This window comes from Mizuhopecten yessoensis, unplaced genomic scaffold (assembly GCF_002113885.1).
Source record: "Mizuhopecten yessoensis strain PY_sf001 unplaced genomic scaffold, ASM211388v2 scaffold10831, whole genome shotgun sequence".
NCBI classification, from domain to species: Eukaryota; Metazoa; Mollusca; class Bivalvia; order Pectinida; family Pectinidae; genus Mizuhopecten; species Mizuhopecten yessoensis.
In genome coordinates this window covers 583389-603001 of record NW_018408743.1, presented here as the reverse complement: position 1 = coordinate 603001, position 19613 = coordinate 583389, and the positions used below count along the sequence as shown (strand labels likewise).

The following is a 19613-nucleotide window of genomic DNA, read 5'->3' as shown; positions in this document are numbered from 1 at the left end:
GGGTTAGCTGATATGCTATAAAATAATGTATGAGAAAGTCTTTGGACAAAAAATCAAAAACTGAAATGAACAAAAGGCAATAAATTTTGCAAAAATCTTCTAATCAAAATTCTTTTAAGGGAGACACAACTTCATATCATGATTATAATGTATACCAAGTTTCAAATAGATCGGTCGAAAAATTTAGGAGGAGATTGCTGGACAAACAATGTTAACGCTGGAGGGACGTACGGACGGGCAATGCCATACCATAATACTACCGTCAAATTTGACAGTCGTATAAAAAGAAACCAATCCTGCTTCAGATTCAGAACATCAGAAACGAATTAATAGCAAACTGTATCAGACCCAGGATTGTATCTTGTGCTGCTGAACAATGACGTTAATGAATGAAACATATCAACTGAAGAAAAGTTATCTCAATTACAAAACTTAGAGATAGCTCGGTCTTTTCTCCATTTGATGGTATCTTTTTTGGCGTGTTTCCCCAACTCAACAACTTCTGCAGAAATTCGAGGCTGCCAATGATGATATTTGTGCAGATTTTGCAGAAAGCTATCAAATAAGTTCAGATAAATGACTTGCTTCAAGTTTACAGGCATCAAATGTGTTAAAAACTTCAAGAAGGAAATATACATGACTTACACTCCCTGTATTTATCCTGTTACTTGCTAGAAGGGCAAACAAGTTTGTTAAACTCCTTGCCCCACCTTCAAGGAAAGCTCAAGGGCCATATGTGTTGAAAGTCATGAATTCCTATATGAAAATACCTTGTACTTTCTGGTTTGTCATTCAAATACAGGCTAGGATCATGTAATCCCTAATTATGACCTCATCTTCATTTAAGATGATATTGATGACGCTGACTGTTCTGTTTGTTATTGTAAGGTTACTACTTAGTGTAAAGAGGAGGCAGTATGTGTGTATTATGACGATGCTGACTTTACTGTTTGTTATTATAGTGTTACTACTTAGTGTACAGAGGAGGCTGTGTGTATTATGATGATGCTGACTTTACTGTTTGTTATTATAGGGTTACTACTTGGTGTACAGGAGGCAGTGTGTGTGTATTATGATGATGCTGACTTTACTGTTTGTTATTATAGGGTTACTACTTGGTGTACAGAGGAGGCAGTGTGTGTGTATTATGATGACGCTGACTTTACTGTTTGTTATTATAGGGTTACTACTTGGTGTACAGAGGAGGCTGTGTGTGTGTATTATGACGATGCTGACTTTACTGTTTGTTATTGTAAGGTTACTACTTAGTGTACAGAGGAGGCGGTGTGTGTGTATTATGATGATGCTGACTTTACTGTTTGTTATTATAGGGTTACTACTTGGTGTACAGAGGAGGCAGTGTGTGTGTGTATGCTGACTTTACTGTTTGTTATTATAGGGTTACTACTTGGTGTACAGAGGAGGCGGTTTGTGTATTATGATCACGCTGACTTTACTGTTTGTTATTATAGGGTTACTACTTGGTGTACAGAGGAGGCGGTGTGTGTGTATTATGATGATGCTGACTTTACTGTTTGTTATTGTAAGGTTACTACTTAGTGTACAGAGGAGGCAGTGTGTGTATTATGATGATGCTGACTTTACTGTTTGTTATTATAGGGTTACTACTTGGTGTACAGAGGAGGCGGTGTGTGCGGGCTCAACACCATGTGTACCTCGTCGGTGATTGACTAGAGTAACAACCATCGGTGAAAATGACAACGACCGTTGAAACAACCACTTATAACTGTATAACACGAGACTTTCACCTTGTATTTACTTTCACATTTTACTTTAGTACAGAAAATCTCAAAATTATTTATTCTGAAGACTAAACATACTATAGGTCATAAACCTTTTTAACAGTGAATAGTTGGTTAAGGCATTAAATGATAAAAGAAAAGACCCATAAACAGTTTTTTTGTTACTCAGTACCATCTCGGGCAGCACAATGCTAATATGACTCATAGTATTCAGCATAATAATTTCTGGTTTATTCATGGAATAAAAACAAATTAAGAACTGTTATAGTGGATTTGTAAGACAAATTGATAACATCACCAGCATGTGTCGACTGTGTCGAGAATTAAAAAAAAAAAATGTCACAATATTACATATATATAAACGAGTCTTATAATCTACACAGCATATTATTCATTTTTAATGTACATTATTCAAAATGAGATTACTTATTAATGTGTAAAGATTAAATCACACAAAATGTATCCATAAAATATACTTTACATTCAGTTAGAAGACATTTGATAATCTTCAATGTCATTTCAAAGAATAGATTATGAAATAGCTATAATTTTCACTTGGATTTGAATTTAAACTGAAGTATTTAGTATATCCTTAATGTTACGTTCATAAAAATATGTTACGTATCTTAACCCTTAATTCAGCTGTGATAAAATTTGATGGTATTTGTACTTACCTTAATTTTAAGAGGAGCACTAATGTTTGACGAGTGTATATTATTTTGTTCCTCTATAAGTAAAGTTTTATACTTTTCCTGTCATCGACAGTTTATACATGTAGTCGTAATAAAGATATTAAAATTATACAATACAAATTTATTTCAAGATTACATTATTTTATATATGTAGTATATCATTGTTCGCACAAAAAGGATTTGTTTTTTAGTTTAACCGTTTGTGCCTGGTATATACAGTAATTATGTTTTGCAGACTTTCTCTATAAGATGTAAATATTATTATGCAACTGATATCACTACGGTTTTTGTACTTTTTTTCAAGTTTCATTGATATTAAAAAATGAAAAAGTTTCAAGATCTGAAAAAAAAATCTCAAACGGAGAATGAATTTTACATCATTTTATTACTGAAGTTTACATAAATTATGTCATTGATATTTTACTAAGAAGTGTTTGCTTCCTGTTTTAACCTTTTTGTCAGATTGTTTACGCTTACCACAAACAAATACAAATGATATAATAATGTTAATTGAGACCGATCACAAAAAATAAAATATTTAGAAACCGATTATAAACATGTTTTCTGGTTTGATATTACATTCCAACATGATTCTGTGATTTTTTCTTTTAATGATCTGCATGTTCTTATGATGATGTTAATGTTTTGGTTGTAGATGGAATGTGTATTTTTAAATGGAAATTCCAAAAATAAAATAAAACATTTGTACAGAAAGTTTCTTGTGATTATCATATCCATAAGTCTTCATATTGATCACCCAGACATTGAATTTCCTGACGTAACAAAGACCCAAGTGAGCTGCACCACGACAAAAAACTTTCCTGGTGATTAGATCCTCTTCAGTCTTGAACAGTGGTGTTTTTACAGGTCAATCCAAAATCCAAGATGGCATATGTTCCAATTGTTGGAGATATTTTTTAAATGATAGCGCTTATTGAGAATGGCTTAGATTTAAGAGGATTTTCCTCTAAAAAAAGGAATGCCAGGAAAGAAATTTAATTGTTCAGGGTCATGAGATTATTTGTACTAAAACTGGTAAAGGAAAATCTGAAATGTCTCCGACATTTTGGTTTTGGAATTGGCAAGAAAACAACACTTTGTCTAGGTTATCAGTGGATCATTCATGCCAAGTTTGGATTACCCTCGAGACATCATCTTTACCACGATACGAACAATTATGTCTTCTTTGGCAGCACAATGCCAATACGACTCTCTTGGTATTAAGCATGATAATTTCTCGTTAATTCATGGAATGATTTTTTTTTATACTATTATGAATATTGTAAAACTCATAATGAATCAGAATAACAATTTTGCTCGTCAAAACTGGAGTCCCAACAGCTTCAAAATGAAAACATAAAAAATACAAAATTCACAGAGACTGTTTATTTGGTCATTTTGTAACAAAAAATGTACTCAACATCAAAACAGTTATATAAACCCACAAGATGTAGATGAATGAGATGAGACCTGACAATGGTTGCAATTGTCTATATTTTCCCCTCCACATGGTCTGTTCACTTGATAAACAAATTCAATAACAAAAAGTTCATCCGATGTCTTGCTATTAATACATCCATACTAAATGCACAAAATTTGATAAAAGAACAAAAAACAACCAATCACAGAAACAAAAGATATACGTGTCTATTTGTTTTCTTGAGGGTGACGACAATTCAAAGACGGAGTCACGATGAGTGATGAATGTAATCAATTATGTAAAATGCACATGATTTCCGACATAGATATATATATACACTTGACTGATGGGGAACATGGAGAACACTTTCAGCGCTGGTAATTTGAACCACTGTACGATCCCCACTGATTGTAGTTTGTGGCTGTGGTGTTACTTTGGTTGCTGGCTGCTGGCGTCTGGTTGTACCCCTGGTTCCAGTAACCCTGATTCCAGTTCTGTCCTTGCCAATTGTAGTTCTGGGCCCCACCCTGAGCATAGTTCCACTGCTGCAAGTACAAACACAATAATTAGTATATCATATATGCATAATCCTTTCTCTTTGAATCAAGCTTACAAATTCATCTAGGACCGCATTTGCCTATCGAGCCAGTTGGACCAGATTTGTTATCAGATGAGCCTTAACAAAGCCTGCATAAAAAATTTGCAGGTCTGCAAGGATTTATACCCGAAATTGTAACATTTAAAAACGGGCAAACCCGTTCAACCTTATACGTGAAAAGGGCCAAGATATGTGCAAGTCTACAAATGGAATGGAACATTTATTTTTCCAGTATTATGAACTGATAAATGACTCAAATTAACTATGTAGTTTTAATACATCTCATTACAATATTTCCAGGGGAAAAAAAGATCAGATCACAAGTTCATTCCATATTTCAAAAAGAATAAGCTATAGCAAACTTGTTTTGATTATGACAAATGAAAGAACATCGCAACAGACAGAATTATTTACAACAGAGAGGATAACTAACCCCATAGCCTCCTTGCTGTGGAGAACCCCAGCTACCCTGGCCGCCCCAGCTTCCTTGATTTCCCCAACTACCCTGGTTGCCCCAGCCTTGTGATTTGTTTCCATAGCTTTTACTGGAGTTTCTGCTGTCATTGCGGTCCTGAAGAATAAAACATCACTTGTCATGGTAAAGTACTAAAGAATCCAAATTCTTATGATAACAATAATAATTTGAGGTTCTTATATACAGCTTTATCACAATCTAGTTGGTCGTCTCAAAGCAGTTCACAAATTATTATCCTGTAATTACCATTGGTTATAGGGCCTTTGCAACCAGCCAACATCTCTCAAATCCCCGAGGATTATACAGCTGGTGCTTCCATTACAGTGCTCACAGCTAGCATTATACAATTCTAGCACTACCCAACCACATACTCATTTACAGCAGAGAAGACTTGAACAAGCGGAGCAAAGGATACAACACCGTGACGTGAACTCTGCACGAGCCTAGCGTCCTAACACTAGACTACCATGCCTCCCTATAGAATTGACATACTTTTGAATAATGTAACAGAAACAAACAAAAGCACTTACCCGAGCCTTCCAGTCACCACCTCCAGAACGCCTGTCACCACCAGACATCCTGCGGTCACTACGGTCGTCACGGCTGTCACGGTGACGGTTGTCATACCTGTTGTAACCTCCACCTCCGCCTCTTTGGTAGCCACCTAAAAAATAATGAAGAAATCGTAGAACATCTAACCATACACATATAGAAAGATATCACATTGACCTCTGAACCTATCTGTGATAATCTTCGACGGCCACACCTGCGACAGATTGACCAACACTAGTAACCTACCTGTGATATAAATAATGCATAAGATATAGTTACATTGATGACTATGCCTGTGATTTATAGATTACATTTAAACTGACAGCTTTACTTGTAATTTTAAGATAGATTAATACTTTAAGGCCATATACACTGAAACCTCAGATACTCAAACTAGCATTACTCGAATACCCTGTTCCACTAGTAGTTTGCTTGGTGCCGAGTGTGTTCCTTTATATTCTTTATGAATTAACCCAAGATTACTGGAACTGACATTGTTGGAATATCCGTTGTTCCTCGAACTCTAGATTTATCCCGGACCACTGTATTTAACCTATTCGCTTGTGTCTAACAGGTAGTTACACCTGTGTATCACACCTACCGCGATGTTTGACATTGATGTTTTAGTGATAGTGTAAATTCAGTGGGTGTGTAAAATCATATTTCGGCATGGCAATATCCAGCGTAAACCATATTGCAGATTCTCAACCATCTTTTGGATGTTAATTTCATTATCAATCGACATTACACTAACAGGGATTCAAGATTTTCTTCACATACCCAAATACCAATGGCTATATGTTTTCATTGTTGAGCAATTTTATATATTATTAAATGTTGTCATCTTTATCAAACCTTTTTTTACTTCTATCATTTACTATCCACGATATTTGCAGTGCTCGTACTGTCTTTCGTCCCACCTGATCAAATATGACGACGTCGGACGAACCTTGGATTTGTCTAAAACCATGTATTCCTCGAAATATTGTTCTGGACCCCACGAGTTAAAGCCAGCAGGGTCTTATACTGTATACACCATTTACATGAACTTTCCTAATTGTGAAGTGACAGATAGCTATTCCTGCTAATGGCAGTTGTGTATTTACTCACCTCTATTGCCTCCATAGCCACCTCGTTTGTTGTCATTACGGTAACCACGATCACGGTTGTCTTTGCCACCAGATCGATCGTTGCCTCTGCTGTCACGTCGCTCAATGTCTGAAAGGTAACCGTAAGAATTCTTAGCATCTACTGTATATCCCTCCCCACTATAAATACCAGTACAGATTAACAACCCCAACATCTACTGTATATCCCTCCCTACTATAAATACCAGTATAGATTAACAACCCCAACATCTATTGTATATCCCTCCCCACTATAAATACCAGTACAGATTAACAACCCCAACATCTACTGTATATCCCTCCCTACTATAAATACCAGTATAGATTAACAACCCCAATATATAACGCAACTGAAATTTCTTTTAACACCTTTTCAGCTGTTTTTTTCAATCCCCCCCCCCACATATTTAAGACTTTAACAAGCATCAGTGATTTGCTGCATAGAATGGGTTAGGATGAATACACTCGATTCTATTTCTCTAGGTTAAACCTGCGTCAGTTCCTTGTGGTCTTGTGTCACCAGAAACATAATGTTCTCGGTCTGCTATTTTAGTATATGACTCGTATCTGGATACTTGATTGATGGTTGAACTTTTATATATGACTTGATTCAGTATTGCCCAGTCTGCAGGTAGTACTATATGTGGGAAGTTTTTTCAGTTATGTTACATAACCTGTGTTCTGTGTGCTAATACCTGTGCTCACTCTAGACCAAAAATTCTTTTAGCAAAAGTTGCTCGAGGCACCTTTTTACTTTTAGCAAATAATGATTGGTTTTAGCAACTTTTACTTATTGGTTTGGACGTCCAAATAACACGATACAGGAGGAGTTTGATATATAAACGAAGTCGTCTTTTAGGAGATATAGTCAAAGCATTACATTAAAATGATTTAAAGATAAGTCTTTCTCTTTTCAGCATAAGGAAATAAAAGAAATGAATAATGAAACCGGACACCTCTATGTAATGGCTTTAATCATTCTGAGATTTATACTGCATGTTATCTGACTAAACTAAGGACAGTCAGTCAGTGTATCATAGTTTACAGCTTTATGTATATTATAATCAGATGTGAGGAAGTGAGCAAAATGGATATTGTATTTAATAAAACAGTTTCAAATTCCAATTATCAAATTTTCATCTGTCTTTAAATGTTTTAATTATGTCCGAGTAAACCAAAATCAAGGGTCAAATAGAATTATGTATCAATGCACATGATAGTAAAAAAAAATCAAAAAAAAATCCGGTTTTTCACCACAATCTTAACATTCTTCTTCACTTGTGTTCCTTTTTTCCCATCTTAGGTCATTAGAATAATGAAGGACACAAAGTCATTAAAACAAACACATATTTCACACTGCAACTGGAGTAAATAACTGCCATTTCCATAATAAAATAGTATTTAATTATTGATGGGGGGAACAGGTTGAAAAGAGTTGAGACAGGTCTTCTTTTAAAAAAAGCCAATGTCAAAATATGATGATCTTTTAATTCATGTGACAATAGGAGCTCCGGGGGACGGTGCAGGACACAATATCTATATCTTATATTCGTCCAGACGTTACAATTGGGAACGTTCATAGTGTCATTTTAATACGATTAGGATCGGGACAAGTATAACAAGATAGTCCTAAATTGCAAAAACTAAATAACTTATTTATATAGTGGTCATTTTATCACGTATCTCCAGTGGCTGCCACCAAGCCGACATTTGATCATTAGGCCTAGTCTTGTCTACAGTACAAATATGTGATGAAAAGATCATTCCAATAAAGTTGTTTTCTTGAAGAGTGATGGAATTCAATAGATAAACACTTCCCATGTTGGCTACGGCCCTAAAATGACCTGTTCGTATGAGTAAGTCAAGTGTTTTGCTGACTGAGTCGACAGTCACTTTCTGATCGAATTCCTGCTTTTGTTCATTTTCTGTCAATATCAATGTTTTAAGTTGCACAATGTTTAGTATCCAGTGCAAAAGGCTTTTGCAAATATGGCGAAAGGGGTTTATTTTATTTTCGTAGAGGAGGATTTCATTTTGTTATTAACGAAAAAGTGAATGGCTAGCATGAGCACACAATATTGTTGCACTGTAACTATGAATATCAGCAGACAGCCAAAATTTCATAACTACCGCAAGTACTAATATGCTACGTGGAACACACAGACTCTGACTTACTTCCGAATCGACTTTCCCTGTGTCGCTTCTCTGGTGGTGGAAGAGCATCTTTCCCTTCCTTGTTATACTTCTGAATGAGCTCCTTGAGTTCATCACCATCTAGCTCAACATTCTGCACCACATCAAACAGCGCCCCCTCCTCGGGCATGGAGAAGTTGGCTACAAACAGAGAAGAGATGATGAAGGGCCACCAACAATCGGCCAGAGATGGTCCTACTGGACTGGCACCTCTGGCTGTGACGGGCAGGAACAGCCTACACCTTACAGAGCAAGTAATCTTTGACATAGGCATGCTAAATGATAGTGAAGGGACTACATACATTTAGAGTATGGGCCAGCTGGTTGGTGCCAGCCAGCATTCGAGGTCAGCACAGCCTACCTTTCATTTCAAGTACTGCTCTAGTTGGTACTTCCTTTCCTTCTTCCTTCACTCGCTCCTCAATGCGTTTTTTGAAATCTTCATCAGACGGAACTATCACAACAGCTTTGCGTTGAAAACCTTCAAAAGGCTGCATCTTACGTCGTCTGGCTGATGCATACACATTTGTCTAGCGTGGCAACAGAGAATATAAATATCAATCTTGGATTGGGCTGACTGACTGACTGCCATATTAGACTGACAGTGCACAGTTCAAACTGTTGCTTAATAAAAAAAAAGATCCATCCAATCGATCTGCAATATACTCCAAGAACATAAGAATCAGTTTCAGACAGACAGCTCCATCTCAGTATCAGTTTTTTCAATACTTACCATAATCCTCTGGAGCTGAAAAGAACCAACCTACTCTATCCTAATATCATTTCTTCAACATAAAAAACCGAACTGTCCAATCCTCAGCCTTCATCATAATATACAATATTGAATTTTTCTGCATTCAAAATTTCAACTGTGTTAAAATCAACATCCTTGATGAACAACATATTAATTGCAGATGATATAAATCCAGGCATCAATAAATAATTTCAGCATTAAAAATAGTAAATAATATTTCTCATCGTATTCCTCCTCCGTAATATTTCTCCTGCGTAACACGTCTCCTCCGTAACATCCATCCTTTGTAATATCACATCGTACATGGTGCCGTCCATCGAGTCATTTTTCCTAAATGACGATGTTCTGTAGACATTTGTGTGTAACATATAAATACGCAAATGCTTCAAAGTCTGACGCCGTGTCACAACTGATTCTCGACTAGATAAGTCTAGAACTAAATGCACTTACCTTTTTTTCCAGATGCTTCCAGAGGCGAGTCGTGAACTTGGGGGTTTGGTATGGGGAGGGGCAGTACGTACCTTGGTATTTGACGAATGGATGACATCAGCTGATTATACAAACCTTACATGCTCTACAGCACGTGCTGAATCGTCGTGTCTTAGTGTATAAGTTAATGTGTCCTCATTCTTCCAAATTTGTTGCCAGTATTATGTCTTGTTAATTTATCTGTGACATGGAAGTCACTTTTTTTTTACGGCTTATGGCACTTTCTTAGCGCACCGGTCGCCAAATGCCATTTGCATTACCTGGTCGAGAATGTAGTTCCTCTTTTTGCTCGCTCCTGACTCCAGCATTTTGTTGAGACACTTGTTAGAAAGGTCAATCAGGACGTCCCAGCGACCGGCGTAGTTTCTCTTCCTTGGTAGTCCCATCACCTGTGAAGATTGTAAGTTAGATACTCCATGAATTCTGATTTCAACACAGAAGAGGTCTTTAAGGCCAATAAAAGGTAGATACTAGAAATATGTCAGAATGACATGAAAGTCACCCCATCATTCTGTATGATCATTTTCCGATAAATCATTGACCAAGCTACAACGGATATATTTCCACCTGTCAATCAAAATGGTTAACAATTACCAGGTGTAAATACATACTATTGTCGAGCGTAGCACTGACGGCCCGACTTTTCGAAACGACTATTGTCGTGAGTAGCAGCCTAAGGGTTAATAGTTTTTTTGAACAGACCAACACTCTTTCGGTAGGTAAAACATAATAAATGTCTACATTAGAAGGTGGATAAAGGACCTCTGTCAGTTTCCTGTATAACTACAGTAAGGGCAAATAAGGGCAGGTCATTGCAAACAATTGCAAGTCCCCAATTTCCAGACAAAATTTGATCATAGAATCTAAGAATGGGCCAGACCTGTATATAGTGGGCCACAAGATTATTTGATTTCAGTATGCATCACCCTGTCATCACATGAGATATGCCCTGGACAAAATGACACACTGACTGACATCAATTTGGTTGCACTGGTGGGGGAATAAAAGAATACAGAGATTTTTTTTTTTTAGAAATGTCACCAGTAGAAATCTTACCTTCATCTTATCAATGATGTTATTGGTGCCCAATAAGTTGAACTTCTTGTCCATGTTCTCTAGTCTGTGTTTCTCACACCATGTGGTCTTCCCCGATCCAGGCAAACCAACCATCATTATTATCTGGTAAGTAAATGATAATTGGTATTTTGTATTGCAAAAAGTTCTTTTTTATTTTATTTTTCTTTAAATTTTTTGTTTTGTTTTGGCCTTATATATCTATGTATATAATTATGTGTATTCTTTGTATTTTAATGTTTGAATAAACAATAAGGAGTATAAATATTCTATAAATCTTTGCCTTCTTATATTTGAAAGTCAAAAATATGTCAAATGTAAGAGGTCTACCTGGCAATCCTCCTTCTTAGCAGGGGGGAGTGTTCCTCTGATCTTGTCCTCGACCTGTTCTATAAACACAAACTCTTCCTTCAGGGGGAACCAGGGTTCTTCCTGTAATACAATTGTAACATGTAAACTGTGAAATAAAACACATCACTAATGTATTTTTCAGAAATATTATAAATGATTTCACTGTCATCATTAACATTTAAGTTATTACTAACTTGCATGTCCATGCTCCGATAGTGTTGACTTAACGTTTCTACATATAAAAGAGTTTCTTAGTAATTCCCTTATACTTTCACAACCTCTGAAGAGCTAAAAGTATTAGGGGATTACTAATAAACTCTTTGTGTCATATCTTACATATTTTACCTTCATAACAAGGACTTTGGGTGATTTTTGTATAATATAATGCTTTAAAGAAACATATATCTTGGGTTTCCATTTTAGGTAGTTTAGATTCTGTACTTTTTGACAGTACAAACTGTGTAATTATGTATTTTATATCTATAGGACGATCTTACCTGTGCCCCGAAGTTGATTTCGAAAGAGGTGTTCTTGGTAAGGACATGAGGAAACAAGGCATTGTCTCCTAGTGTGGATTTCTCTATAGAGAAACAGACACCCAGCTCTTCACCGTTCTTCGAGTAGGAGAAGAAGACAGATTCTGCATCTTCAAAATCCTACAACATGAAGAGCAAAAACATAGATGAATTGAATGTGATAAAAAAAAAGACTGGATAGTAAATACACTTTCCACACTTTAACAAAATCTACTTCAACATATGAAAAGCCACAATGTAATGCATTTAATAATCAAGAGAAAAGTAAAGATGTGAGAAAACTTTTTTCATAGGGTATGCTACTGTAAGTTCCAGCATGAGAATTAGAAGTTAAGGTAAATTTGTAGAACTCTCACTTTGCCATGGTCAAATATGTCTCTTATTCAAAGACTTCCACAACTGTTACCGTACTGACTTCAGTCAAGTGCCTGTCAGCTCATAATCTGGGTTGAAACAAAATTAGTATACAATGTACTGCTGTACAGTAGACTCACGATGTAGCCTGTGATGACGTCTCCAGCAGTGTACTTCTCTCCATAATCCTCAAATTTACAGTCGACAGATGCCTTCCCGGTACCACCGTAGCCGTAGGATAATGGCTCTTCACCTGAAATCAAAACAAATTTTCATTTCTTGTCAGCAAGATTTTTACATTTATACAAATATAAAATTAGCACGTTATTCAGGTAGCAAATTCCTGACATGTTAATAACTTAGTGAAGGGTAGTGCAATGAAATATGAATTGATAAAATTTCATGTTTATTACATCTTTACAAATATGCAGGGGTACGCAGAACTTCACGGAACATCCACTAATGGAGGTTGGATCTCATTTGTCCTTGTTTCTTTACAAATAGTATTATTTAATTGCCTTTGACAGACTTTTCCTTTTACCCTAATGTTCCCCTTTTTGCTATACTGTGAGATACAAACGCAGGTTTTCAAATGATTTGCAGTAACAAAAATACACTGAAATTTACATTAACATGTGTACTCACCAAGTAGCATAGAAGTGGAGTCCATGGACCAGCCCACTCTAGCTACGTGTGGATTTGTTTCCTCCTGTCCTACATGATCAAGGTGCATGTTCTCCAGGAGCTGTCAGGACCGCAAAAACACAAACATCAATACAAAGCCAAGAACATTAATTTTAAGATTATTAGAATACATATTTTTTCAATCAAGAGAACACATTTTTTTCAACCCAACTATTAGAAAAAAAAAATCCCCAAACAAACTTTCTACAACATATCTTAATATATATGTATCTTACTTTAAATATATAATGATGTGACTTTTACAGATTTAATCGACCAAAAAAAACAGCATGAACGGTTATGGATGCCACTACTGAACATGATGGAATGAAATGTACCACAGAGGTTGCCGATTCAGTCTTGGGTTTCACATTTAAGATCGACAGACATATTTAGATGTGAATTCCCATATAAAGTCATTCTTTTCTTACCTTGACTTCAAAAGCCACCTTTCCTTTGTTGACACCAAACATTGCTCTGGCTCCAGCCCACATCATTGCGAAGCCATCGTGGGTGAGGGGCTCGGCCTTGAGGCCAGTCTCGTCAATCTTCAGGTTCAGGTCGCTGTTGTCTGAGGAGTCAGAAAAGGATCTCTTACTGATTAGTGAACATTTCAAAAATTAAATCAAACACACCATGATTCATCACAGGATTATAACTACTTTTCATTTAATATTTTCACTCTCTCCAGTCAGATCCTGAACTTCCAAGCATGATCAATCACTGTAACAATATCAAGAGTTTAACATAAATAAATATCATGAGGTTTATTTTTTATTTCACATTTTTTCCCCCAAAACATTTCTCACCAGGATAAGTTTGCCAGCAAAAGGCAAACTACACAGGGTCACCAACATATTGTTTATCTGGGATTTTCAGTGTCAACAACCATTACTTACATTTGTCGAGCAGAGTTTGTGTAGAAGACTCCCAAGTTTCATCATCCATAACAATTTTCTTGGGACTCCGTGGCCTGAAAAATAAACACAATGTAACCATGAACATAAGATATTAATTTATGTCATGCAATTTTATTGTTAAAAATTTCAACATCCTTTTTTTATTTACTTTGATCACTTTTTCTAGATTAAAAGGATGAACTTTCACTACAGATAAGGTAGACGTGATGTGATGTAGATATAATTTCTATGGATTTTCTTTATAATGAACCATAAAATCATAAAAGAATTCCACAGGAGTGGATGTGTCGCCTGCTCAGAGCTTTTAGTGAGAAAATGTGTTATGGCTTGCTATGTCAAGTATGATATGTCAGAACACGGAAAGTTGAAACGCAACAGAAAAACGGTGAACATTATTGCTTCTAGCATTACCATACAAAATTTGAAAGGATTTGATTAAAAAATCAAAAAAAATCTTGCTTTTACACAAATGCATTTGGCAATTAAAGGGAAGTAACTCCACCAAAAATGCATGTAAACTTCTGAAATGCTATCTCGTCCGATCTATAATGGTATGCAATATGTGAACACAGTTTGAGTTCAATCAACTTAAGGAAACTTAAGTCATCGCACAGAAACCTTGTTTTGGACGCCGACAAAGTAATCCCTATATGCTGTCTCGCGTTGCAAGTGACACAAAAGCTGGTGGAATGCTACAAAATATATATAAAATAAAAGGCTTACTTTCTGTCTCTTGGTGACCGTGACCTTCTTCTCTCTCGTGGTGACCTCGACCGGCTGCGATGTTTATCATGCGAGTGGGATCGCTTTCTTTTGTTTTCACTGGATTTTTTGTCTTCATCTTTTGAATGAATAAAACAATGTATTACTTGAAGTGAAATTCTGTATTTTGTCAAAACAAGTTTTAAAGCATCATTTTTCAATAAACAATATCGTGTTATTTACAAGGTGCACTGAAAGCTATTGAAATGTTTGACAATTATTTGTTCAGTACATATGATGTACAGCAGAAAATTATGATAATTTGGTTATCAATGAAGATAGCTTAAATATAGATATCACAGATGTCCTACATATACATACTGATATTATGTCACATTTACGAGTGACAGGAGACATGGGGCCATATATGATATTAGCAAAGACACAAGGGCTGATATTTTGTTTACAGGATCCAGTAAGGAACACCGTTTTAACACTACACACAGTAAATGTTTAATTTGATGAAAGGTTATGCGGCACTGAAGCGAAGTGAAAAGATATGCAAGACCACTTGGATTTTCTCTGGATACTCCGATTTCCTCCCAGACCCCCAGCACACAAACATTCACACCAACAAGAGTGACTTATATACTTGTTTCATAATTGTTTATATCTAATTTGAACTATTTTAAATTGTGCGAAGTTAATATTTACCCTTTGCGTCATCATCTTCATATGTTGCTTCATCAACTGTAGTGAGCTCTTCAACAGGAACCTCTTCCTCTGTTTCTCCCAGTAACTTTTTCTCTTCTTCCTCATTGACCTCTTCTGTTGAAGTCTGCTCCATTGGTTCAGGCTCCTCCTTAGCAGGCTCCACCTTAACAGGCTCTTCCTTAGCAGGCTCCTCCTTAGCAGGCTCCAACTTAGCAGACTCCTCCTTAGCAGGCTCCTCCTTAACAGACTGGGACACCTTAACTGGTGATTTTTTTTTCACTGGTTCTGGTTCAGCTACTACTTCTGGTTCTGGTTCCACAACTGGTTCAGGCTCTGGCTCTGGTTCAGCAGCTGGTGGCGCCTCTGTTGCTGAGGTCTAAATAGACAAAAAAGATGTGACAATAAGACATGTTGCTTTCAGTATTAAAGCTTAACACACAAGTCACTGGATTAGCAAAACTGAAAATGTTATTTCTTGTACAGCAACGTCATGGTTATTGTGCTGTAACTTCAGCTGAAGAAAAAATACACAACCTAGCAATCTCAACAATTCAATGCCAATATTTCAAAGAGTGCAACATTTGTCAAATAATTTAGCAAATGGGGTAGTAGGGTTGTGAAATTCCAGCAGTCTGACCCTGTTTTTGTTACCTAAATTTTATAACAGTCTGTTCCATTAAACATTGGGAAAATATAGCATTATTTGTATTGAAATTGGGAATATTCCTCAGTTTTTGGTCATTTCTGGATAATAAGTCACTTTTAGCTAGGGGAAACAGCCTGCATTCGGCAGTAAAGCTGAGCAAAAAATATCACTGCTGAAGACTGGTTAACTTTTATGTCAGGGCTCATGAAAGAGTTCAATATCTAGCAGAAAACATAGGTTTAAGTAGAAGATTTTTTCAAATCTTCCTGTAAGCCGATAATCCATTTCAAATTCAACTGTACATGTTTAGTTAGGACTCTGCAACACAATCTTTACAAAAACTATTGTATCTCCATTGATAAAACATTGAAGCTAACACTTTATTTATATCCTTTTTACCACCACAATCAATTTACACAAAAAAAACAATCAATTTTGGCATATAGCTTGATAACAAAAGATTTTGATCAGAATAAAATGAATAAATTCAAAGTAAATAATGGAATCTTTATTTTCCGAACACATGTGCCGATTTGTCTTTTTTTTTAAGTTGAAAATTAGATAACATATTACTCATACCCAATTTCATGGAAATTTGCAATGTAAGCATTTGTTAAATTGTTTGACTTATTTAATAAAAGTGCAAATTAAAGGAATGGCGGTGCATTTATTGGTGCAAGCCCACTCAATCTTAACTATATTATAAATGCCCAAGATAAAATTATACACATGTTATTGCATTGTACATCCTAGATCCTTTTTTTTTTTGAACAGGAAATGAATTCACGAACTTACATCTGTGATATCCTGAGAGCTTTCATCCAGAGCTCCACCGCCATCTTGTGAGGAGTCATCGAGGGAAGTTTCTTCTGTGAGGGATTCATCTACAGCTGTAACCAAATTATCACAAGATCAAATAATTTAACATAGTCAGTGTCCCCAAAAACTGTTGTCCATTACTACATTAGCACAATTTTTTTTTTTATTTGTCTGTTGCTTGTTCATATGCTATTTCACAGAGTTTTCTATGTAAAAACACATATGTTCATTATTATTTCCCTATTTTAACAAAAAAAATCAACAGGCATTTGAATCTAAGACCTATTGTTTATAATGTAGGGATTTCATCCTTTGTGCTGCTGATCATGATCATTGTTTGTTATGTTATAATTGATTTTCAGCAACATAATTGGGAATGAATTTTCAATTCTTTAACTCCCTAAAACGGGCTGTAAATGATCTTAGTAAATGATTATAAAGGAAATAATACAGAGTAGAAAACTGGTATTCTCGTTCTCTATAAATCATATAAAAATGGAAAGTCCAGGCCATTATAGACATCATGTAAAACACAAACATGGATATGTGGTATAGCACCAGTATTAGCAAGGTAACATGGTAAGATATCGTGTTTGTGTTATACTCTGCCATTTGGCTGAATTGTAAACATTCAGTTCACAAAGGTCAAAAATCATATGCTTTATAATATGTTAAAAATGTAAGAAATTTATTTATGAAAAACAACCCGTCATGTAGGTGTTATGGAAACGAGTTGGGTAAGATTGCTCAAGTGTGACCTGTTCAAATATTCGAATATCAATTTGAGCCCACGCCATATGGCTATGGCGTACCGTAATACAGTTAATTCAAAAGGTCAAGGTCGCTTTTACTACGTACACACACCGGCAAATAAACACACATGCGGGATAACGACTTCAGTATCTCTGGTTCATCAGTGCGCCGATTTAAAGGCGTTTGCACGCTATAATGTAGAACCATGCATAGCAATAGATTACCTGCACCTCCAGCTTCAGCGTTCAAAGCTTTTTTTAGTCGTTTCACAAGAACAGCTTTTGTCCCTTTCGTGTCCAGTCCCCGGTTCTTCAGTTCTTCTCGTAGTTCTGTAACTTTTAATTTGTTCGGATCAATATCACTCATGTTTACGGTTTCCCTTTTTCGTTAACTTATCGGTAATATATAAAATAGCACATCAATGATGTGATGAGGATGGAATGTTCGCTTTCAACCGCACTGCTTCTTAGCCCAACTGCGGATAGTAAACAAGATGGCGGCAAAGGACGCACATGGGAGTTTTATGATTTTACAAATCGCTAACAAAGGAACGAAACGCAACAACCCCGCCCACCATTGCCCGGTTAGGTATCAAGTTAATTGATAATAACCAAGAAGCTTAATATAAAGTGTTTACTATTATAAACAAGTTACATGACGTCTTAATTATAAACAACTTATTTTCAGGTTGGAATTGTTTGAAACAAAATTATCTAAGTTCCAAATTATGAAAACATTTTGACAAAGACCTCAACGTTATAATAATCGGTCCATGACCTCACTTTTAATTCCTTATAATTTTTCAAACTTCACTGTAAACCGAATTGCTACATATTTATGTCATGCGTGTTACTTAAGCCTATACCACTCACTGCCGTATTGCTGTAATATACGAATTGTTGAAATATCAATCTGGGACAGATTCGGCCTATGATATCGAAGTAGGTCGTACAAATCTGCGGTAAAATCTGACGTTGCATGCATTTATGGCTTACAACGTCATAGAATGATGATGGTTCCTTACCCCATACTGCCTATCCCGAACTTGGCCCAAGGCGGTGCATGTCCGGCCATCCAATCTTCCGACATAAAACAGTTTAATGTTATTTTTTTCCAAATACGGACGTGTTTGCCCTTTTGTTAAAATTTATTTTATATTTAAGCATGGGACTTCTCGTCCACATGGTGTATATGCACATACATTTCAACAAATGCCATGCTGAACGACTTTGATAAAAATGAGCCAAATCTGCCCCGGTCTCCCCTTTAAAAAGTGTGAACGCCTGATGCCTTTTAAAATTTGTTTATAATCTAATAATTGCACTCTCCTTTAAATGTTCTTTGGAGCATTATCAATAATATATGATAAAATTATTTCTCTAAACACGATTTTTAATAAATTATGATATTCCTTATTTTCTGATTTTTTTAAAACTACAAACGATGGCAGTTTAACTTCATTGAGAAATACATATATTTGAATAAGTTCGAAGTATTTAATATGAAGTAATTATCTTCAACTTGTCCCCTTTAAGGTAATTACCCGTGCGAATATTTGAAGCATTTACGCTTGAAGTTTCCATATAATTAATTCAAAACATTGATGTCAGATTAACTCATGCAAGGACTTTGTCCATCATATATATACACCTATATATTTGCCTATTGTCGTTATGACTTAAAGGGACTATTGCCGTAAATGTCATACCCAGGAAACAGGAAATTGGCATATAAGCTTAACTGGCCAAAGAGTACTTCCTATTGTCTCCAGACAAAGGACAGTTGCAATGAAGGACAGCTGTCATCCAAGAAAGATAAATACTCAATTTTGTAAATGTGATTTGCTTGTAATCGGTTAAGACCGAGGCTTTTGACTGTCCGTGAGTAATTTTGGTTACATTCCAGGTATTCCAGAACTCACCCACTAACCTAGTGAAAGTTTTTGTAATAAATTCACAGTTGTACTGGATTCAACATATTTAGAATCTCTTCTTTCA

General features: G+C 35.9%; 2 protein-coding genes across 4 annotated transcripts in view; one reads left to right on the top strand and one right to left on the bottom strand.

Annotated features, from left to right (window-relative positions):
- The window catches only part of LOC110462801 (putative cysteine proteinase CG12163), a 40563-nt gene extending 37394 nt beyond the window's left edge, over positions 1-3169 (top strand). The window contains exon 18 of one of the 3 annotated variants that reach the window (XM_021516986.1): positions 1621-3169. In XM_021516986.1, the coding sequence (XP_021372661.1) occupies positions 1621-1695 (75 nt within the window). In that variant the 3' untranslated portion in view covers positions 1696-3169. Of the gene's footprint in view, positions 1-1106; positions 1347-1472; positions 1533-1620 lie in introns of those variants that run through there. The other 2 variants (XM_021516988.1, XM_021516987.1) reach the window with 2 other exon arrangements.
- A 654-nt stretch (positions 3170-3823) lies between these two features.
- LOC110462800 (heterogeneous nuclear ribonucleoprotein U-like protein 1) lies at positions 3824-18122 on the bottom strand. Its single transcript, XM_021516985.1, has 18 exons — positions 17841-18122; positions 16840-16934; positions 15399-15774; positions 14706-14823; positions 13962-14035; positions 13494-13633; positions 13024-13123; positions 12519-12631; positions 11986-12144; positions 11468-11569; positions 11120-11242; positions 10324-10452; positions 9182-9350; positions 8803-8961; positions 6611-6718; positions 5479-5612; positions 4907-5044; positions 3824-4420 (listed from the first exon to the last, which is right to left on the bottom strand). Exons 1-18 carry the CDS (start codon positions 17980-17982, stop codon positions 4244-4246), a joined length of 2556 nt encoding a protein of 851 aa, XP_021372660.1. The 5' UTR covers positions 17983-18122; the 3' UTR covers positions 3824-4243.
- Positions 18123-19613: the final 1491 nt, after the last annotated feature.

What these genes read in the sequence shown, in the direction of transcription:
- LOC110462800 (XM_021516985.1), bottom strand. Translation starts at nt 17,982, where the DNA reads ATGAGTGATATTGATCCGAACAAATTAAAAGTTACAGAACTACGAGAA. An exon ending in TGAAGATGATGACGCAAAGG is followed by an intron (nt 14,824 to 15,398) that starts GTAAATATTAAC and finishes TTCATTCAAAAG; the next exon opens with ATGAAGACAAAAAATCCAGT. An exon ending in AGCAGTACTTGAAATGAAAG is followed by an intron (nt 8,962 to 9,181) that starts GTAGGCTGTGCT and finishes CTCTGTTTGTAG; the next exon opens with CCAACTTCTCCATGCCCGAG.